This window comes from Hermetia illucens, chromosome 5 (genome assembly GCF_905115235.1).
Source record: "Hermetia illucens chromosome 5, iHerIll2.2.curated.20191125, whole genome shotgun sequence".
NCBI classification, from domain to species: domain Eukaryota; kingdom Metazoa; phylum Arthropoda; class Insecta; order Diptera; family Stratiomyidae; genus Hermetia; species Hermetia illucens.
In genome coordinates this window covers 79,208,921-79,232,743 of record NC_051853.1, presented here as the reverse complement: position 1 = coordinate 79,232,743, position 23,823 = coordinate 79,208,921, and the positions used below count along the sequence as shown (strand labels likewise).

The window sequence follows — 23,823 nt, the reverse complement described above, 5'->3', positions numbered from 1 at the left end:
CTCTCTATTTGACCATTACTTACGCTATGCATTGCAGGTACGGTATAGTGAGATAAGTTGAACTTGTTTTTAATCAGAGATTCGATAGTTTGAGAACAGAATGAAGGTTCATTGTCAGTAACCAGTATTCTTGGTTTCCTAAAAAATCCAATAATCTTGAGTAGAACATTCTTTGTATCGACTATGCATCGAGAGGATATACGTTCTACAATGGCAAACTTAGAGAACTTGTCGATACATGTGATAAAGTAAAGACCATTTGTGTTAAAAATATCCACGTGCAAGATCTCACCAGGGTAGTTGGGGATTGGAGTAGGAGTCAACATCTCTTTCTTCGGATGTCTTGCATATTTTCCTTGCGCACAAATAGCACATTTTCCCACGAAAGCCTTAATTTTCTGCCTAAGCTTGGGAAAGAAATAGCTATCTAAAATTTGCTGGTAGTTCTCGTTTGCTGAACGGTGTGCTCTTTCATGCTCTATAGCTATGGTTTCCACTTGATCGTTACTATTGGGAAGATCAATAACGAATTTAGTAGTGTGCCTAAATCGGACTGATGGAAATAGTTCCACTAATTCGTTTTGGATTTTTCCGAGCACATCAAGCGGACAATAAATTCCGTTTACAATATTATAGTTAATTACATTTTTAAGAACCATATATAATGAATGAAAATCCTTAAATTGAATATCGTGTCGGAGATAGCCGGCGAACGGTGCTGTCGTTTTTATTTCGGTTGATTCTGCCAGTGATAAAAATATTTGGTTTCTGAAACTATTTATCGGTTTATACACGGTCCGTATGTACTGAGTAAAAGATACTTCACTGTTTGTGCAAGTTCTCCCAGTGGAATTATCGTTGCTGAGATGTTGAATGTACTGACGAGATAGAGCGTCTGCTACGACATTACTATTGGCAGGTTTGTATGGTAGAGCTTCGTTTGGATCAGCAAAAACGTTAGAATTACATCTCAAGATTGATCTGAATTCCGAACGAACCTCTTCAGGAATTTTACTATAATCCATCCTCAAGGTATTTACCTGAGCACACTCCATAAAGGAAAGAGGTTCCACGCCATTTTGGTGTCTGATGCAGCTTGAACCTGTATCAACAGTAGCGCTGATTTCCTTAAGGAAGTCATAACCCAATATTCCGTCAAAGTCAACCAGGTTCGGTAGAATGAAAAATTCGGATTCCTGTCCTAGAATGTGAATGGTGCATTTTTTTGAAATTTTGGTTGATCCATTAATTGATGAAACATAAAATGGATTCTGTACCGGTCTAATAGATTTCAAAAATGAAAGTTCTTTGATGTAATTCTTTGCAGCTCCAGTATCAATAAGTACCTTCAACTTTTTTCCATTAGCTGCTGTTTTCACAATAAAAGGTAGTCGAGAGCTAGTGTTCAATAAATGAAGTTGGTCAGTAACATTTGAATGTTGTTCATCATCTGAAACATTAGGATAATTCTGAGCTGACTTTGATCCGTATTTCTGTGCACTAATATAATTGGCACGTTGTGATCTTTTATGGTCTTTACCGGATTCTTTATTCTTAGGTTTGCCTTGTCGGGAAAAATTTGTCACTTGGTTTTGGTGGAACACTCTATTTGGTCCACTTGTATTAAAATTTGGTCGGTAAGTCGTCGAATACCTGTTCTGAGTTCTTTTAGAATTTGATACATTATTGAATCTCGAAAATGATGGATCTATATCCATAGGCTCGGGAGTAGGTAAAATCTGTTTCTTTGTTTGGGACTCTACCTTGTACTGTGGAAAATGTTTGCGAGGCATTGGATTGAAAGTTTTTCGTTCAGCGAATGCACTAGCAAAAGCTGACCTTTCTTGGTTCATTTCCAATTCTTGAGCCAACGCTAAAGCACTAGGAAGATCTACGGGTCTGCTGGAAAACAGTATATCGCTTAATGGGCGATTCAATCCAGATACAAATACACGCAGTGCGTCGCTCCTGTATTTTTCATTCAGCAATTGCAATGCTTCCTGGTTCTCGGAATATTGCATTAACGCTTTGTTTGTTATGAGAGTGAGCTGTTTTTCCACGGTATCGTAATACTTTACTATAGATAATTTACCCTGTCGAAGAGTTGAAAGTTCCTGCTCTAAGAGATGCAATGGTCTTTTATCACAATACGTATGGTCAAGTCTAACTAGAATAGCTTCAAAATTCAAAGGAGTGCCAAAGGAAGACAAGACAGTGTCGGCTGCTCCTGTAATTTTATTACGAAGAATTGCAATCGCCTGATAATATCGATTTGATCCAACGTATCTCTCATAAGGCTTAATAGCCGCTTTGGCCGATTGTCGCCAAGAGGGGTATTTCTCAGTTATTCCTGAAAATTCTGGCACGGTTTTTACAACGTCCAGCGAAATTTCACATGGAATAGCGTCATTAATTTGTACATCTTCGTACTTTTTTACTTCTTTAGAAGGAATAGCAGAATGAAATTGGGAAGATAATTCATTTTTTTGCGATTGGAGTGCATACTGAAGTCGCGTTTCTAAAGCGGCATCTGCTTCCGCTGTAATCTTTTGACTTTCAATGGCTAATGCATTGATTTGCCCTTGCACTTCGAATTGCATTTTAGATACAATCTCCGTAGTGATTCGGGTTATAAGGTCAGTAATGGCATCTGCGCTCAGTGACATTTTTTCGAAGTTTACGAAATTTCAAAAGAGAATAGAGAAATAAGAGCAAAGTATTATAGATAATATTAGCTACAAGGTTTTACAAAAAAAAAAAATTACTTACAGGATTAACATCGACGTATTTTCACAGGTAACTATAACTAACACTTAACTGTCTCTAATTGCTCGCCAGAATGCCACTTATCACTGCTATAACACCGTGCAACTCGACGCGATTATTACATGTACTATACACTCTCTCTTATACCGGCTATAACTTTGCCGTGAAAAAATTTATCAAGGAATAGGATAGGTTCAAGCCCCACGTTGGGCGCCAGTTAACAAATAACAGTTAACAAATGGGTTAACAAATGAAACGATATTTGTTTTATATTTTTTTATTCATTCACGAGGGCCAGAGTGCTTACGCTCTGGTAGTACTCGAGGAACTGCTGATCTCCCTTTTCTACACCTCCTTAAATACTGTCTTATTTACTAATGAGTCGACAGGGAAATATACAACACATATTTCCTTGTGACCCATGGTTCTTATCTTTAACACAGGGAAACTATACAAAACATGTTTCCCTATGACCTGTGATCTTAATTACTATATGGGTTCAGACTTTTATTACCCATGGTGATAATGTTCCTGGAAGGTCGGGGATTTATTTATCTAACGGGATACTATTCCAGGAAGGTCGGGGATTTATTTATCTAATGGGATGTTATTCCAGGAAGGACTACAGACATTGTTATCTATTGAATTGCAGATGGTTGGCATCTGCTTCGTCGACTATGACTCATACACTCAAAAGTCCCTTTAACTTCTCCAAACCCCTCACCATCATCATTATCAACGGCACAACAACCGGTATCCGGTCTTGGCCTGCCTTAATAAGGAACTCCAGACATCCCGGTTTTGCGCCGAGGTCCACCAATTCGATATCCCTAAAAGCTGTCTGGCGTCCTGACCTACGCCATCATTCCATCTCAGGCAGGGTCTGCCTCGTCTTCTTTTTCTACCATAGATATTGCCCTTATAGACTTTCCGAGCTGGATACTCCTCATCCATATGGATTAAGTGACCCGGCCGCCGTAACCTATTTAGCCGGATCTTATCCACAACCGGACGGTCATGATATCGCTCATAGATTTCGTGGTTATGTAGGCTACGGAATCGTCCATCCTCATATAGGGAGCCAAAAATTCGCAATTCTTCTTGCTAAGAACCCAAGTTTCCGAGGAATACATGAGGACTGGTAAAATCATTGTCCTGTACAGTAAGAGCTTTGACCCTATGGTGCAACGTTTCGAGCGTCGAGTTTTTGTAAACTGAAATAGGCTCTGTTGGCTGCCAACAACCGTGCGTGGATTTCATCATCGTAGCTGTTATCGGTTGTAAATTTTGATCCTAGATAGGAGAAGTTATCAACGGTCTCAAACTTTCAGTCTCCTATCTTTATTCTTCCTGTTTGACCAGTGCGGTTTGATGTTGTTATGTTATGTTAAAGAGGATCGTACCCTGAGCATTTACCTCAGCACCACCGATCACTTTCTCGAGGGCCAGGTTAAAGAGCACGCATGATAGGGAATCCTCTTGTCGTAGATCGTTGTTGGCGTCGAATGGTCTTGAGAGTGATCCTGCTGCTTTTATCTGGCCTCGCACATTGGTCAGGGTCAGCCTAATCAGCCTTATCAATTTCGTCGGGATACCGAATTCTCTCATGGCCGTGTACAGTTTTACCTTGGCTGTGCTATCATAGGAGGCTTTAAAGTCGAGAAGAGATGGTGCAACTGATGTCCATATTCCAACAGTTTTCCCATCGCTTGCCGCAGAGAGAAAATCTGATCTGTTGCCGATTTGCTGGAGTGAAGTCTCTGTGGTATGGGCCAATGATTTTCTGGGCGTATGGAGCTATTCGGGCTAGCAAGATAGCGAAGAATATCTTATAGATGGTACTCAGCAACGTGATACGTCTGTAGTTGCTGCACTATGTGATATCTCCCTTTTTATGTATGAGACAGATAATGCCTCGTTGCCATTCATTCGCTGTCCCACACCTTGAGCACAAATTGATGAACCACTTGGTGTAATTGGTCGCCTCCATATTTAACCAATTCGGCTGAAATTCCATCGGATCCTGGCGACTTATGATATTTAAGCCGATGAATTGCACGGACTGTTTGGCAGTATTTGTCCGTCGTCTTCAGTTGGCGGGACCTCCAACTCGAAGATGTTCTGGTTGTTCAGTAGTTCATCAAAGTACTCAACCCATCGCTCCAATATGCCCATTCTGTCGGAAATCAGATTTCCCTCTTTGTCTCGGCAGAATGAACATGTAAGGCTTCATCCTGCTGACTTGTTGGTAAAACTTGAGCGCCTGGTGCAGTTGCTCCCTGTACTTTTCGAGTTCACAGACTTCTTGGTATTCCCAGGCTTCCTTTTCCCGTCTGTGAAGTCGCTTTTCCGCTCGCCGGAGTTAGTGATAAGTCTCTGCGCGTGCCGCGTCCTTTGAGAATGCAGCATTAGTCGGTATTCAGCATTCTTTTTCACCTGGTAGCTTAAAAAACATCCTAAGGAAACGCAACATCGAAGTGATATCTACCAGCAGACCGCATCAACTGAAGACACGATTAGGAAGCGTCAGGGACCCTAAGGAAGATAGCGGGAGAAGTGACGTCTATCAGATAACATGCACTGATTGTGAAAAATCATATACAGGTATACCTCGGCTTATCACGTTGGACTAGTCGCGTGACACCTTTTGATCACATCCGAAATAAGGATATCTGCGTGGAAAAATTGCGAGAGAGGGGTCTTCGATGTTATGGTCACACAATTCGTGCTAACGCGAATTTACTTGCCAAGATTGGTCTGAACATCAAAGTCGATGGTAAACGACCAAAAGGGAGGCCGAAACAACAATGGCTTGATACGCTGGATGGGGATTTAAAAGCCTCGAGATTGCACCCAGATCAGGCATTCGATCGAGCCAAATCATGACGAGCCGACCCCGCTTATGAACGAGGCAAAGGCTGAAGAAAAAGAAGAAGATCACACTTCGACTTATATTATATAATTTTTGAATTATAACACTCGAAAAATTGAGGACCATGCTTCGAGTTAATGCGGTTTTGCTTCGAATTATTATACAATTTTTAGCACTATGTGCATGCATATTTTTAATTCTACACACTTTCATTGTCGGAGTTCGTCCGCTTAGATAAAAGTAGATTGGAGGCAATGTGCAAAATATGTTCAAGCTACATTTTTCTTCTAATTACTAGCGAAGTTTTGACATATGTATTGAATATAGCTCTGAATGTTCAAACAAGTGGTCGGTGTTTTCGATTATTAAAAGTATTTCAAAGTTGTGAATGTGTTTTATTGAAGACGAGGGTTCTTTTTCTACTATAGATATTGCCATTATAAACTCTCCGGGCTGGATCATCCTCATCCATACGAATTAGGTGATCCGCTCACCGCAACCTGTTGAGCCGAATTTTATCCTTAGCTAACGGTCATGTTATCGCTCATAGATTTCGTTGTTATAGAGGCTACGGAATCGTCCATCCTCATGTAGGGGGCCAAAAATTCTTCGGAGGTTTCTTCTTTCGAACGCGGCCAAGAATTCACAATTTGTTTTGCTAAGAACCCAAGTCTCCGTGGAAGACATAAGGACTGTACAGTAAGAGCTTTGACCCTATGGTGAGACGTTTCGAGGGAAACAGTTTTTGTAAGCTGAAATAAGCTCTGTTGTTATTGCGCGGATTTCATCGTCATAGCTGTTATCGGTTGTGATTATCTAGTTTCATGCAGTCAAAAAATCATAAAAAAAGCGCGGTTTTGCATGTCTTTTGATAAACGAGGTCTTCGTTCGCAAAGATCAATGTTAAGTTTTTCTAGCAATTTTTGACCGATACAATTTGGAGATGTGCGATATATCTCCCTACTAGGTATTCTGATATCATATTACTTTCTGAGCTCACAAACATCATCTTCCACTTAGGAGGGTATCTATTTTCTACTTCTTGGCTTATATTGATAACAATCCCCACAATTGAAAATTTTCCACGACCCGAAATTATGAGAGAGCCAACAGAACAAGGAATCAGAACTCTAATATATTCACGAGTGAAATTCGGGCTCTTACTGTACAAGACTATGATCTTGCCAGTCCTCATGTATTCCTCGGAAATTTGGGTTCTTAGCAAGAAAAATTGCGAACTCTTGGCCGCGCTCGAGAGAAGAATCCTCCGAAGAATTTTTGGCCCCCCTACATGAGGATGGACGATTCCGTAGCCTACACAATGACGAAATCTATGAGCGATACCATGACCGTCCGGTTGTGGATAAAATCCGGCTCAATAGGTTACGGTGGCCGGATCACTTAATCCGTATGGATGAGGATGATCCAGTCCGAAAAGTCTATAAGGGCAATATCTATGGTAGAAAAAGAAGACGAGGCAGACCCTGCCTAAGATGGAACGATGGCTTAGGTCAGGACGCCAGACAGCTTTGAGGAATATCGAATTGGTGGACCTCGGCGCAAAACCGGGACGTCTGGAGTTCCTTATTAAGGCAGGCCAAGACCGGATACCGATTGTTGCGCCGTTGATGATGATGGAATACGGGTCCGATTTGTCACTGTCATTTTACTGAATGGTGATGGGGTGAATTTTTAATTGTAGGAAGTGATTTCAAAATAACTAGTTCCATGACAGTCATTCCTACATTAAATAAAACAGGGTTAATGTGGATAAAGGTTATTACTCTGCATACATATCAAAGCAAAGGCAATGAATCAATGCGTGTGTTATTCCTCGATATACTTTCACAAATGGGCTGTGGGGATTTAACCACGACATACTTAAACAGCATGTAGTTTCGGTAAATGCAATATGATGAACTAAGACGATGCACGTATATTCGACATACTTTCATCTGGGTTGATTTTGATGGTTGGTTTTACTGTTTTTGTTTGGTTGATTGCGCCCTATGAGTTGGCGCTTAAGAATACACTCAAAATGTTTCCTGCTTGTCGTAACAGGCGACTAAAAAAGATAGATATTTGTGGATGAACAACCTACGAATTTTGAAACTTCATTGCTACCGAAACGTTAACAACGCCTCGGATAAGGACTGGCCTCACGACTTCGACCATTGGCTATCGAAAACGAAGTATGATTGGATGGTAGTAGAGTATGCTCCTGAATAATGGTAACGATGGCCCTCAAAATGCTCGCTTTTTCGAACTTGACCAGAAATTCCTAGATATTCTAGACTCAAACGAAGTAAGATTTTGGAACTCTGAAAAGTATTTTTCCGCCTCTTGCGGCAATGTGCATTTGTATTCTGGAAAGCCAAGGGGTAACAAACGCGAAATCAGTTGCTTCTGACGACTACCGTGAGGTCAAACGCTCTCTTGACCTGGGAGGTAATTGTGTAAGGTTCGTGGATTTGTGCAACTTCCACGGCCTCGCTTGCGTGTTGCGCACGCCACTTCTTGCAGGGTTAGAGAACTGCGATCCTATAAGTTGAACTTCGACTGCTTGTATGATCCAACTATTGGTTGGCACTGGGTGGGTTACCTTGCTGATCCGACGGCATATATACTGAGTAACCCGCCTGGGAATATCGTTGAGCATTGGACCGCCATCAAATTTGCTCTTTTGTTGAGTGCTACACAGTTCGTTATCCCCCTCTCAAAACGGCATCATAAGATCTGCCTGACTGCAAAATCATGGAAGCAGATAATGAGCGAAATCCCGGGAAGTTCAGCGTACTATACGTCGTGACAAGAGAGAATTTGCTATTGTGTCGGGTCAGGGAGGCGGAAGATGCCGCAGATCGCAATAATTTCCCGAATGTATACCGCATCACGAAAGAGCTTCCATGCGGTCGTAAATCATTCGATGGCCGTGTGAACGTCAACAGCCGGCATTCACGATGACGGAGAACTGAAGAGATGGAAAAAACACCTCACCACGATTCTAAACCGTATCACATCCGGTGAGATTCCTCCGCGTGTGTATGAAATAACTAGTAACCCTAAAAAGCGGGTACGGATTGTTTCTCCAAACATTTCGACCATCTATGCTCTAAAACGAAGTAAAGCTGCTAGGGTTGACGGTCTACCAGCAGAGTTATTTATTGCTGCACTTGCAGTTTCTACAGACCTGCTTCCACTCATGCGAATATCTTGGGCATCCGAGACCTTTCCCAGAGAGTTGAAGAAGGGGATGATCGTTAAGATTCCAAAGGAGACTCATTTTGAGTGTGACAGTGTGATGGGTATCTGCGTGCTCCCTGCCATCATACAAATAATAGCTAAAATAATCCTGGAACGCATCAAAGGATATCTCGAAAGTTTGATCGACAGAGAGCAGGCAGTCTCCGCCGCGGATCTTCCTACATTAGCCACATCAACACCCTACGGATCATTTTGGAACAGTGCGCGGAGTTTAGATCTTCGTTGCACCTACTCTTCATCCGATAAAAGTTTCGATAGCGTGAATAGGGTGTGTATCTGGAGTCCTCCACGGAGGAGCGCATTCACAGCCACATATGATGGCGCTAAATATCACGTACTGCTCCGAAGAAAAATCTCGGAAGAGGTCCAAAACGGAATTCACCAAGGCTGTATCCTGTCACCGATATTATTTCTGTTCGTTATTGGTGACGTTCTTCATGCTACCTTGTTTGGAGGACGAGGAGAAATTCAATGGGCGATGATATCTTTCTTCGAACACCTCGACTACGCTGATGACATCTGTTTGCTTTCTAACATGGTTATGGATCTCAGCCAAATGGCTCTGGCTTTGGAAAAAAGGCAAGCAACGTTGGATTCAGGATAAACACCACCAAAACCAATGTTGTCAATCTGACGGATCATCTCACTCTCCCTATCTGCATTAATGGTTGGAGCATCGGAGACGATCAATTTGTATATCTAAGAAGCGTGGTTTCTGCCGACGGTGGTTCCAAACTGGATGTTGTCTGACGCATTAACAGCTAGATCCGATTTCGCCGGATCACACTTGGCGCAGAACAGTGGAGGAGGAGTGTGAGCGTTTCGAGTCGTGCGGAGAACTGAAGGGCATTTTAGGTAACCGCGAATGATGGGGGCGTAGGTGTGGTTGACGCAATATACATAAGTATTAGGACGAGTATGTTTTTTTGTTCAATAAGAACTTGTCCATTTTGAAGTTATACCTACAAAAGATTGGCTTTATACGAATTGTATACATACAATCTATCTTTGATGAATTATATATTTTGGATTAAGTAGAACCTTCTTCCCTCACGAATACAATAACCTAAGTTCCCGTTCGTGTTAAAAATTTGATGTCATTTCTATTAACCGGAATCCTTACATTCCATTGGAACTTAGTAAAACCAAAGATGTTTTGCCTAGTACACCAAAGGAATTGTTATTTAGGCGATTTATTGTTCATCCATCCATCCAGCTTGAAGCGACATTTTTTCATATGATGTTCTAAAACCGAGTTTTCATAGCCTTACTACTTACTTTGCATTTTATTTATAATATTTATCACGATATTTACTTATCATATCTAGAAACGATAAAGGCTGTATTACGAGGTTAATCTTCATGTAGACAAACTGATGCCTGCTCAAATAATAGATAGTTCCATCTGTAGACACGCAACTTTTTTCAAAGAATCTAAGTCACCTCGGCAAACAGCCAGTAATTTCGATAATACTGAAAATCCGATTACCGACTGGTTCTAAGAATTAAGATTAACCTTCCAATCGTCGGAACATCTGCAATATGTACAGTCGTATATACGTCAAAAGTGAATATATTGCATTGCGTATTCAAAGCCAAACAAACCAGAGTATAATTTCCAATATGAACTCGGTAGTGCATTTTGCTAGAGTTTTTCCATGTTAGCGGAGTCTTATCACCAAGTCTAGTAAACAACGCAGTTTACTATGCTTTCCACTCGCTTCGTGTACATATATGACTTAGATATATAGAAAAATGTCGCTCAGCTGATAAGAAACGACCCGTATACGATACTATTAATTGTGTCACAATAGCCGGGGTAGATAACGCACTTGTAATTGCTTGCATGCAAAGTAACTGCTAGGAAAGCATGAAATACCTTCTCCTCGCTTGGAAACAATTATGTATATATTTGCATTTCGTAGGGAATTAATTCGGGAGTGTTGTAGTGAGTACAGATGTACTTTGGTTGGTTTTGAGCGGTTATAGTTACTTCCAGCCACTAGCGTGCGTACGCTTTCTCACTTAAACTCCCGCAGAACGCATCGGGAGATATGCAATCGGTGCATCAAGTTCAAGGAAACACTGGCAATCACAGATGATAACGACGGAGGTCTCTGTTCTGAATACAATATATATTTCAATGCAATAATCATTATTGTTCCAAATAGTAGCTTCGCTTTGTTCGAAAAATTAAATCAATAGAAATTATTCGCTATTATTCTTCCAATTTAAGTTATTTAATCTTTAATATATTATTATTGTTTCAATTGTTAATTATTTATAAACTTCATTAAATAATTTTTGTTTAATCCTACGTTCCGGAGCTTGGGTCCGTTGATGTTACTTCCTTTTCGGCAGTCGCTTTTCCCTCTTCCTCATCATTCGTAGTTGATGAAATCGTATCACAAGGGGTTGTTGTAGTCGCAGTTTCACCGTCGGCATCATACCCGTCGCCGGCTATTTCGGCCCTCTCATCTTCTTCATCCCCACTAACTGTTCCGTTAGTAGTAACACTGGTCTCGAAAGATGCAGGCGAGGGCATTGATTTCTTCTTTTCCAAATCTTCTTTGCACTTTCGTTCCCACTCTAAATATTCCTTATAATACTGATAGACTGGTATAACTATGACGGAAATGTCGTCGACCGTTGCAGCCGCTTTGCTGTCTGCAAGGCGCCAATGGCCGGATTCGTTGATACGACCGCGAGATTTAGCTACAAGTTCCTGGGCAACCATAGTGTAGCGATGTTTCTCAGTAGGATACTTCGATAAAGTTGTAAAGACCGTTTTACTGACGGTCTCGGTGTCAATGACGTCCCATAGGCCATCGGTTGCCATTATTAGAATGCCATAGTCACCGTCCTCATTGTTTTCTTCGGGAATTGATATAACTTTTGTCAGGTCGCGATAATTTACCTCCGGATGTGGAGATAGGAATGGTTTAATTGGTAGACCACTACCAATGGCGCGTAAGTCGTGATCGCCAAATCCACGTGTGACACCAATCGTGCCCATTAGTCTGCTGCGTTTACCTGAAATGGAATATGAAACAATAGATGAGCTAATTTTGTTAAGAAAGTTGATTTTATAAAGAGGGAAAACAGTATGTATTAGTAACCACCATTTGATATTGTTGTGATATCATAAAAACTCTCAAAAGCGAATGATTTACGAAACCACATATGGGATATAATGATATAATGATGATAAAGATCCACTTTATCATTGTACAGTAACGATTTGGTTTGAGAGGAACGGGGATGAGCACACAATATCCTCTACCGTGCCAACAAATGTACGAGTCGTTAATTTATATTTTTTCACAGCACAGCGGCCATATTCAGGTACAGTCGGACCTAGGGCTTTAGTGAGCACTCTTGTCTCTCTTCATCTTTCTCTTTCCGATGACTGTAAACCTGGAACAGGATTAATTTTGCCGTCCTTAAAGTCGAGCAGAGAACTTGCTACCATGCTAGTTGGGTTTCAACTGGCCGACACTGTACGAACAATGGGATCAATGTCTTTCGGATGTGCGTGACAAGCGGCGTATTGGCATGGGCTTTTTTTCGCTTGGGTGTTACATCCGCAGTTCCTCGGAAGGTTGCAGAACTTCGACCTGCCAAGTAAAACCTCGAATAGGATGCGTTACCTAGTTTGTCGGCCATATCCTGAAGAGGCCACAAAACCTGGATTGAGACTAGGAAATCGTGACAAGGGGAAAAATTAAAGATTCTATTGGTCGTTGTGTGATGTGGTGAAAGTAATGCGTCCGACTTGCGATGCCATGACAAATCTCGGGAAGTACAGCGCAATGTGCACCATGGCAAAAGGAAATTCACTATTGAAGGAAAAAAGGGCGAAACTTCCAAGTCATCGTAAATAGAAGTGAAATAGACGGGATTCACAGTCTCTCTGCATTTATATGATAATCCTCGGAATTTGAGATCTTTTTTATCATCATCTTCCTCAGCTCTTCGACGTCCTGACCTACGCAATCACTCTATCTGAGGCAGCCACTATATGGTGCCTTGGCTCCGAAATACCTTTCATACCGATATCTGTTCAAAGAAAGTTAATAATAGTATATTACTATAATTTTTTGTAATTGGCTGGAAACCCCCCTTAAATTCATCCTAGCGGCAATTCTGCAGTGATGTAGGCTATAATGTAGAGCATGATCATACCAAGTTTGATGGAAATCGCACTATTACTAACAAATTTATAATACGTCGAAATTGTTGCTTCTTTGAAAATTGAAGACTATCAATGTCAATATCACCCGAAAGTGGACATATGCATATATTACGTGCTACGTACTAAGAAATACACAAAACCTTTCGTACCTGAAGCGTCCAGCTTCCGGTTTCCCGACTTGTTCTGTCTTACTAAGGGACTAAAAGAACCGCCCACCGGTTCACAAACATCGTTATATAGGCTACGGAATCTTTCTCAGGAATTGGAAAAGCGGAATGAAGTGTTAATAAGTTTCCAAAGAGGACCCTTGTCCTGATTGCGATATTGGAGGGGTATTTTCGTGCTTTCTATTGGCGCAAGGATAACTATATTAATCTTGGAATGCACCAAAGAACACCATGAAAATTTGATCGATAGGGAGCGGGTTAGTTTTCGGTATGTATCCTCCTGTACTAGCTACATCAAGACACTTCAGATTATTTTAGAAGAGCGTGTGGAGTTCAGATCTACGCTTCATCTTCCAAAGGGCATTCAACCGAAGCGAACATATGCTCAGCTACTGAATTACAATGCCACAATGCCTGCAATACTTCTACAAGTCTTCCTGCTTTTCGACAGCATGAACTTTGCAGTATGTTTGTTTAGTTTTGACAAGGAAGAGTTAGGTCTGTCTAGCAGTATTAAGGCTTCGCCACCTGTCATTATGGGAAGCTTGTTCCCAGTTTTTTTATAGCAGCATCAGCCAATGCTACCGACACCCCAATTGCTGGTTCCGGTCCGGGCATGGGGAAAGTTGAAGCCTCTTTTGCTGAACCATCCGAGATTTCATTTCCCTTTACACCACAAGGACCAGCCACCAAAAGTAAATCCACCGTATTGAATCTAGAAACAGAATTCAATCGGTTTCTGCATCCCTGAACGATTTTTGAAGTCATCAAAATACTATTCAACGCACTCAATGGAGCTTGACTATCGCTACAGATTGCGATGCACCTGCCCTTCAACCACTCGTCAATCATCCAGGTTGCAGCCTTTAGGATCGCATACACTTCAGCCTGAAAGACCGTTGTGTATTATCCCAAAGGAAAAGCCCACTTCTCGTTTTTATTCGAGAGGTAGACTCCTGCCCCAGAACCATTTTCTGGCTTTGAGCCATCGGTGTAGAAGACGTCAATATATCCTGACACGCATTTTTCGAGTTCGTCCCAGTTTTCTTTCCGTTTCAAAATAACATCATATCTTCTACCAAGCAGATGCATGGGAATCTGAGAATCGGAAGGCATTGCGAAAACTAGATTAAGTTCTCCCAATGACTCTTCCAGTGCTTTGTGCCCCCCACATCCCTTGTTTTCCCATAGATCTAGTCAAATTAGTCTATGTGCTGCTCTCATTACAGTGCTCTGAATAAACAAGTCCAAAGGCTGCAAATTGAGTAATGCATTCAGAGCTGCGCCGGATGTCGTGCTCATGGCACCGGTGATACCCAGACAGTGCTGTTAGTTTACAGCGAAAACTCTTCTGTTTCACCTTAACCCACCACACTACGGATGCATAAGCGAATATCGCCCTAATGAGAGCAACATATATCCATACATTACTACGCGAGGCCTAAGTCCCCATGTCGAGGCAAAGTTCCGCCTACACAGCCCATAGGCTGTGAGAACTCGTCTCATCTTTACCTCTAAATGTTTGTTCCAAAGAAGCTTCTTGTCTAGAACAACTCCCAGATATTTCACTTCTTCGGAGAGTTGAAGGGTTGTACCCTTTATCTCTGGAAGGTAAAAACCATTCAGTTTCCTCCTTTTTGTAAATAATACCATTATGGTTTTATTCGGATTTACTGAATGTCCATGCCTGAGACACCAACTGTCAATTAAATCAACGGCGCGTTGTGTATTTTTACACACCATTCCGAGATCTCGACCAACAGCCAGCACAACCACGTCATCCGCATATGCTCGAACGTGTATTGGCAGAATTTGCAGTTCGCATAGTAGTGAGTTGATCAGCTACTCCACAGAAGTGGCGATAGCACACCTCCTTGAGAGCAGCCTTTCGTTGCTTCCGTTGTTAAGTAGCGATCAACGCCCAGTTCAGCACACAACAATTTCTGCTTTCTAGCGTAGATCCACTTTTTAGAGTTTCGTCAGCACCATGGAAAGGCGCACACACCCTTCAATGTCCACGAACACCCCCATCGCGAACGCTGTTACTGAGTGGCGAATTTTGGCCGGCTGACTTTAGGTGTATAGAAGGACGCGAGCAAAATCAGACAGAAAATAAATTACAACAAAACCTTAGTCTCACGAATGATCGGACTTTTTTATCCGCATTCATGGACAGATGATTTTTTGCCATTATATCTAAGAAATTTTTTTTCTGCTGAAGGCGTCCGAAAATTTAATGTCGCTCGAAAAATTAATAGCGCTAGATCCGACTTTGTAGTCTGCCTTTCATTCATGTTTGGTCTCACCACTCCATAGGTAAACGATAACTAAGCTCTAAAGAAGGGAGTAAGTAGCTCCCGAAAAGTATATATATATATTTGCAAAAATAAAAAATTGTAGAACTGCTGAAATAAAGCAAAATCCAGAAGCCGACTCATTTCAATTTGGTCGCCAGAGCTCCCTACTCCAGCGAAACGCAAGCGAAAGTTAACGAACATCAAATGGCCACCTCAACGCAGCTGCCTAAGCGAAAGGCTCCTTTGGGGATAGAAGATTAAATAAAACTCTGAATCGCACACTTTTGGGGTGCTTTGAAGAGGCTTACCCTACTACGAAAAGAAAATGCAAATTTCAGGAACTCAGCATCAATATTAGAAGCCTATAAATCGTTCAAAGCGAGACTCCTTCAGAGTAAACTGCTGGAAAATGGAAGGCGAAGGAAAGGCTTCAAGGCTGTGCAGACTCCGTAAAAGAGATGGGTCGGCAAAGTTGGACTCTTTTAGAAAACCGGATGGAACCTTCACGAACTCGAGAGTTGAATTAGCGCACCATTTGGGAAAACAGGCGACAGAAATGGAAGGGAAAGAGATATTTTCTGTAAATCTTTGAACACAAAAGTGTTGCAAAGGAAATTGGAACACAGTGAGAGCCGTGGTTGCCAATAAACAAACAATATATGGCACTGGGGGATATGGCACTATCCACCCATTGCAAAAGAGCGTATAGGACACCTAGAGCGACTTGTAAGGAATATTTTTTTGTTATATATTGTTTTGAGCTATGTTGCCAGGCAGTTTTTATACCGAAACCAGATAAGGACGACTATACAAACATGATTTCAGACAGGTTTAATATCATTCTTGCTGAAATGTCTGGAGAGACTGTTTGAGCATCACAGTCGCCAGGAAAGGTTCTCTCCGTCTGCTCTCCACTTCTCGGTATCCAAGGTAGAGGCGCAATTCCGAAAGGGGCGTACACCATGTAGGTGTTTCTAGATAAGCGTCGCAAGTTTTGAAACGAGATCGGTGCCAGTCCCTCGAGGCAATTGTTGAGGCAGGGTTTTCGGCCCGCCTAGAGATACTTACTGAACCCTCATTGAGAAGAAAATTGACCACATTTTGGAGCAATGTTGTGCAATCAAAGGTTGTGTGAAACTGGGTAAAAACGGTTCGGAAGCGCTCGAAATGATTCGGAAAGCCTACGATGACGAGACGATGAAAAAAAGACAAATTTCCATAGGACACAAGAGGTTTAGGGAAAGCCGGGAGTCAATCAATGACGACGACCGCTCGGGACGCCCGTTTGCATCATAAATAGAGAATTTAGTGCAAGAAGTGGGTCAAGCTTTACATAAAAATCGATTATTAAGTTTTCGGATGATTGAAGAGGAGAGGAGTACGGGAGATGGAACACAATGCTTCATCGAATTTTAACAGACAATAACAGGCTACCAGTCATGGATTATTGAGTATGATTCTCGGCAGAGCCTCGAGTGATGCACTACATTATCTCCTAGCCCTTGTGAAGCGCTCAAAGGATTCAACGCGTCCGAAAAAAAATGTTCAATACTTTGATTTTAAACCATGGCAAAGTGCCAAACCGCACCATGTTTATTGTCTCTGAATTGCTGGTAAAAATGGGTGTGACGACACTGCTATAACCGCCGTACAGTCCTCGTCTGACTCCAGCGGAGTTCTTTTCCTTCCCATGGAAGAAAAGAACTTTGAAAGGAACTCGGCATGGGATATTGGAGGCGGTAAACCACACTGCAGGAGATTGTAGGGCGCCATCAATAGTTGGGTGAAGCGTTGACAATGGTGCATCGAAATAGTTGGACAATAATTTCAAAAGTTCCAAAAAATTTGTTAATATTGAATAAACGATTTTTTTAAAAATCCTTCCGGAAACTTTTAGGACAGAATCTCCTATCCTATTGTCATGAGAGCTTCCCATAGACTAATTCGTTTGGATCGAAGGGGAAACAAGGGGACGTGAGAAGCACAGAATATTTGAAGAGATACCCCGATAACCGAATTCGCTGATCCCCATACATCTTTTTGATAGAAGATATGTAATTGTCCGCAATATTGACTTATAAAGAGAAGAAGTTGCCATGACTTAAGTATTTATAATTTATGTGGTAATGTGGATATACGTTGCCATCATTAAGCTGATGTTCATCTATGTGTCAGTTTTATATTGGGTTATCGACTCAGCTCTGAATGAATACCTGAGTCAAATCAAGGTAATACTCTCGGACGAGCGCAATACTGACCACATTGCCTCCTATACTGTACTATAATCCTGTAGAGAGGATGTCTTGCTCTGGGCTACGTGCCTTCCTCTTGGCAAAAGGTTAAGGTAGTCTTCATACCGAAACCTGGAAAAGATGACTATTTTAATCCAAAGAACTTCAGACAGATCAGCTTGTCTTCATTCTTGCTGAAAGGTTTGCACGAACTGGTAGAGCGTCACATTCGGGAAACGCACTTAGGTTGCACCCACTTAATGAAAACCAACATGCTTACCAGCATGGAAAGTCCTGTGAGTCTGTTCCTCATTCTTTGGTCACAAGGATAAAGGATGCAAATTTGAATGGTGAGTACGCGATGGGGGTGTTCGTGGACATTGAAGGGGCTTTTGACTGTGGGCCTTTTCAAAAACTTTGTGATACCGCCAGAGAGCATGGTATTGATGATGCTTTAATTAAGTGGATCCATGCTATGCTAACGCAGAAATTGCTGTGCGCTGAGGTGGGTGTCGATCGCAATCTGACTGCAAAAACTAGGAAGGGCCGCCTCCAAAGAGGTATGCTTTCGCCACTTCTGTGGAATATGCTGATCGACTTACTACTATGCGAACTGCAAAATTTGCCAATACACGCTCAAGCTTATGTTGATGACGTGACTGTTATGCTGTTGATCGGGATCTTGAAACGGTGTTTAGAAATATACAACGTGCCGTTGATTTGAAAGACACTTGGTTCCTCAGACATGGCCTTTCAGTTAATCCAAATAAAACCACAATGGTATTATTCACAAAAAGGAGAAACCTGGATGGTCTTTGCCTCCCTGAGATAAGGGGTGTGTTAAGATGAGACAAAAAGGTTTTCACCGTAAACTAGCCGCACTGCAAAGAACTGTGTGTCTGGGTATCACTGGTGCCATGAGCACGACATCCGGCGCAGCTCTGAATGCGCTACTCAATTTTCAGCCCCTGGATATATTTATTCAAAGCACTGCAATGAGAGCAGCTCATAGACTAATTCGATTATATTCATCGGGAAACAACGAATGTGGGGAGCACAGGGCATTGGAAGAGTTACTGGGAGGACTGAATCCAGTTCTTACAATGCCTTCCGATTCTCGTGTCCCCATACATCTATTTGGTAGAAGATATGAAGTTACCCTGAAGCGTGGAGAGAACTGAGAAGTCCCAGAGAAATGCGCGGTGGGATATATAAGTCTTCTACATCGATGGCTCAAAAACAGAAGAGGGTTCTGGAGCCGGAGTCTACCTCTCGACGATGTTTCAATCCGAAGTTTATGCGATCCTAAGGGCGGCAAACTGAGTGATTGACGAGCGGTTGAAGGGCAGGTGCCTCGCAATCTGCAGTAACAGCCAAGCTACATTGAGGGCGTTGAGTAGTCCTTTGATCACCTCGAAGATCGTCCAGGAATGCAGAAACCGTTTGAACTCTGCCTCTGGATTCAATACGGTGGAACTACTCTGGGTACCTGGCCACTGTGGCATAGAGGGAAATGAAATCTCAGATGCTTTAGCGAAAGAATCAACAATTGGAGTATCATTAGCATTGGCTAAGTCTGTTTTCAAAAACTGGGAATAAGCTTCCCATTATGGTAGGTGGCAGAGCCTAAATGGTGCTCGACACACCAAACTTTTCCTGCCAGAACCGAACATGGGTACCGCAAAGTTTATCCTGTCGAAAAGCAGGAGAATTTGTAGGTGTATTGTGGGCATTCTGACAGGTCATAATTCACTAGCTGGGCATATGTTCAGAATAGGAATTACTCAAGATGATACGTGTCCCGCCTGTATTGACGAAGCGGAATTCACGGAACATTTCCTATGTGAATGCCCCGTCTATGGACGCATCAGGCATCAGATCTTTGGTGCCGATGCACCCCAATTGCGACGGGTAGCATCACAGCCACATCCTGGGATACGTTAACGAATCCGGAATATTCCGTTAGACGGAGGTGCCGAGTACAATGGGGCCAACACGGCCTGAGTGCTCAGAAGCTGTAGCTTCTCCCCCACCACACACATAATCCTTTAGTGAATGAAGTGCTGTAATACACTTCACTTCACTTCAAGGCCCTGATCCAATTGGATTGTTGCCCCAACGATTATTATTATTATTAAAAGTAGGACGACTTGCGGACGGTATTGTTGGCATTCTGACCGAACATGACTCACTAGCTCAGAATGGGAATTCTACAAGAGACGTCTCCATCTAGGTGTCCCGCCAATAAAATGGTGAGAACTATCAACATTGTCATACGATGACATTTATCGGTGATTGAATCGTGGCCGATATAATACAAGAAATTCTTTGAAAACAGCGTATGAGGTGAGGTTGAGTTGTCGCAGCAAGTATCAACTTACGGTTGAAATAAATTGCTCCATGATTTTCTGAGAAATTCCTTCTCCACTGCTCTAGGCCGCATAGCTCCAGCGTGATTCACTCGTATACTATCCTGAGATAGTGGGTTCCATTTCATGGCATAGCCCACACCCTCGTTTCCTGATAAACACATCCACGATTCTCTGGCCCATACGGCGATCAAGTTCTTCTGTGTTATGCAAGAATACTCTAATGACACGATGCAGACATAAATTGAGGAAAGTTTCGAGCCTTTAAGTACCAATGGTTCCTTTCCATTTAACTACTCTAATATAATAGAGAGAATACTGGCGTGGACCTGCATCGACTGATGGTGTTGAGATTTTCGTATTTTCAAACTTTAGACAAAACAGTGAGGCCGGATTTAGCACTGTTAATGCGTTGGCTAACTTTATGAACGGTGTCCCGGGTGGCAGGAGAAACGCTTCTAAAATTTACAAATTGATCAACGCTTTCAATGTTCTGCCCGATGCGATGCGCATTCAGACTGAGAATCTTGGTTTTGACGGTATTTATCTTCAGCCCGATCTGGTTTGCCTCCTTTTCCAAATCCAAAGCCCACTGACCAAGTTTCATGACTCAGTGAGAGAGCACGCAAGTGTTATGAACATAGTGGAGATGTTTGACAAAGGATCGTCCACCGCTAAAATCCGATTGGAAGGATCCTACAGAACTGAATACATTTGAAAAATAAAGAACCGATCGAGATAGTGCTGCTACATTTCCCTGCGCAGATCGAAGTCCAACACAGTGGAATCGCCCCAGCCTCCTCCCTATACATTGCATCTTACAACTTTAACATTATCAAAATGAAGAGCCTTCCCTATGAGTCCTTCCTTGTAAGTTTTATCAGAATGCGCCGCAATATTTACTTATCAGTTTTAAAGGTCTTCCTGTGTTACTACAAAGCGCAAATACACAGGTTCGCCGAATATTTAACATTTAGTGATAAAATATTGTCGATATTAATGTGGATATTCCGATACGCGTCGCTGTATTGTATTCGACCTGTGACCACCTGAACTAATACATCTTTGGCAAAGTCGTCTACTCACCTTCGCCAATTACAATTGGCATCTTCAAGTCATCTCTTGTCAACGTCTTATACGCCCACCCTTTCATCGTCCCTTGTCGATAGAGGATCCGCTGTCCTAGATCCTTCACGGCGGGTCTCTTTGCATACTCCATCGCAACATATTCGCCTCCCATCAAGCTCGGGTTCAGCTTTGCCGTCGACATCAACCGCGGCCGTTCCGTATCTGGTGTGTGATCATGCGAGAACGGAATCGGGAAGATGTGCATATGTTTCTTGTCCTCCCACTTGGACTCGTGCGAATCGGAGTTATCCTTGCTGTTGGGCACGTTCGAAGAGATGTTGGACGTGTGTGACTTAAGTACTTCGTTCGACATTCTCTGGCACAGAACAGATCGACTGTCGCCGGCGTTTGAGACGAACATCTTGCCAAGGATGAAGAGAGCTACGAGGGCGGTGCAGCCCCCGGCGTTTCGATATTTGTCGCGGTCCTCCGCGAGGAGGGCGTCCATCTCGATGAAAGCGCTCTCCAAGGCACCGATGATAAGCTCGTCTTTCGAGACAGACCGCTGGAATGCCAGCGGACTGGGCAGGATGTCTGGTTTGGGCGGACCCGTGTCCTGTCTGGGCATCAGCATGTCGATCACGTCAACTAGCTTCTCGTGCAGGATATGATGGAATTGGTGCGACGCAGCTAGGGCAGCACCATAGCCTGCGTGACCATCGAAGATACCGAAATATGTGTACGGCAGATCAGGGTGCTGTTTGCTCGGATGTGTCAGCACTTGCCGGCAGAACGCGGCCTGGTCCTCGTTCCACTCTGACTTGCCGGAGTTCACGCACTCTGCGTAGCCCGTGCTCCATGGCAGAATGGAAATATCACGCGGAACTATAATCGGGCGGACGTTGTGATCGGCGGAAGCCTTTAGCTCGTCGTATGTCAACAGCTGAAGGAACGCTGGCCGGGCGTACGTGAATTTGTCGGGCAATGACCTGTTGTGGGCTCGAGTCGTACCGGAAGTGTCCGGGAGCGCCGGAATGTCTGGCGCCACTACCGTCAACACACTTTTCTTTATTCGTGCAAACATCGCGCAGCTGCTCTATTTTACCTAATCAGCTGCACCTCTAAATAGCTCCAATTCCCACGGAAATTACTTTGTTTCTAACACTCTACGCAAACACTCGGAAAATTGAACGATTCTAATGAAAAATGCATTGCGCGCAATTGACTACGGAGAACTACCAGCCATCAACCACTATCCCAGTTTTCCACGTCCTCAACTTGTTTATCACTATTGCATCGCAGTCATGGAATGTTTTTCATTGATTTTTTCACGGTTTGAGTCACTTTTTATCGCAATCGCACGGCGACCACACAATGACATGTTTTCGTGGCGCTCGGCCCGGTCTTTGGCGACTAACGTTCACGCTCACAATTTTTCTTCACGGGGTTATTGGACGAATGCAATTTTCTTTCTTCTAGTCACTTTCCGATGATTCAACGGTCCATATTTCCCAAACACAAACAGCTGCTGCGCGAGGCCGCAAAGAAAAAGCCACCTCCTGCCCGTGGTCGTTTACACGGAAAAGTAAAATGTCGAACGTCAAATTGACGTAATCAACTGCTCACCATCGCGGGTTGTGGTGAATTTCAGATGGCGAAGTGCTGCCTAGTTGGAATTTTTAGTTGACAGTCAACTTTCAACTTGTGGGTGATGGTGGGAAGTGTTCAAAAGTTGGTCGTGGGATGAGCAACGGAACAAATTTATAAATATTTTGTGAAGGCTTAGAATGCAAGGGATTATTTGCTTCTGTTTTGTGTGTATGGCACCCACAGGAATACATTATTCATTACAGAATCGCAATATTCCCCCATATTGAATACATTCGATACTTGTGGGAATTTTTTTCAAGGACACCGCGCGGCAAAACTATTGGACATGGGACAAAAGCAGAGATTAATTAAAAGTTATTTTTATCAGATTAGGTATTTTATATTTCGATAGGTGCGTAATATAAAATACATATAACACTATTTTGAACACTAAACGAATTTAAGAAATTTAAAAAGAAGGAAAATTAGAACTGGTAGTGGTGGCAAAAGGCACTCCATTCGTATCACCGGATATTTTCGGTGCAGAAATCCAATTTTTGGCCTCAATGATTAGCAAAAGATTCTTAATTATACAGTACTTCGCACATTCATTCAGCAAAGGTTGGGTACTCTTAGAGGGTGAGAGATGGCGCCTCAAATTAGACCGGTTTCCATGCCATAAGTATAGGGTTTAACGTTGAACCCTTTCCATGCGGTGGGCAAAAAAGGTATGAAGAGAGAAACGGGGGTCCTCTCTTGCAAACGCCGTTGAAAAATCGTAATGGTTAACCCCCGTTTCAAATGGGGTGTTTTGATATTATCATGCGAAGTTTGATTTCCCAGTAAGAGGAAAATGATGGTCCTCTCTCTGACACCGATGAAGAACCGTGGCCCTCATTGTCCATTAAAAGGTTATAGCGCCCCGAAGTGACTCTTATCCACCTCTCGACCTGCGTTTGGTAGGTTTCTTAAGGGGGGTGACAGGCATGAAAGAAAAGGTGCTC

General features: G+C 42.6%; 2 protein-coding genes across 2 annotated transcripts in view; one reads left to right on the top strand and one right to left on the bottom strand.

Annotated features, from left to right (window-relative positions):
• The window catches only part of LOC119656524, a 151,192-nt gene that overhangs the window by 110,983 nt on the left and 16,386 nt on the right, over positions 1 to 23,823 (top strand). The gene's annotated exons all lie outside the window — the stretch shown is intronic.
• LOC119656523 (protein phosphatase 1H) lies at positions 11,017 to 22,832 on the bottom strand. Its single transcript, XM_038062871.1, has 2 exons — positions 21,248 to 22,832; positions 11,017 to 11,935 (listed from the first exon to the last, which is right to left on the bottom strand). Exons 1-2 carry the CDS (start codon positions 22,311 to 22,313, stop codon positions 11,217 to 11,219), a joined length of 1,785 nt encoding a protein of 594 aa, XP_037918799.1. The 5' UTR covers positions 22,314 to 22,832; the 3' UTR covers positions 11,017 to 11,216.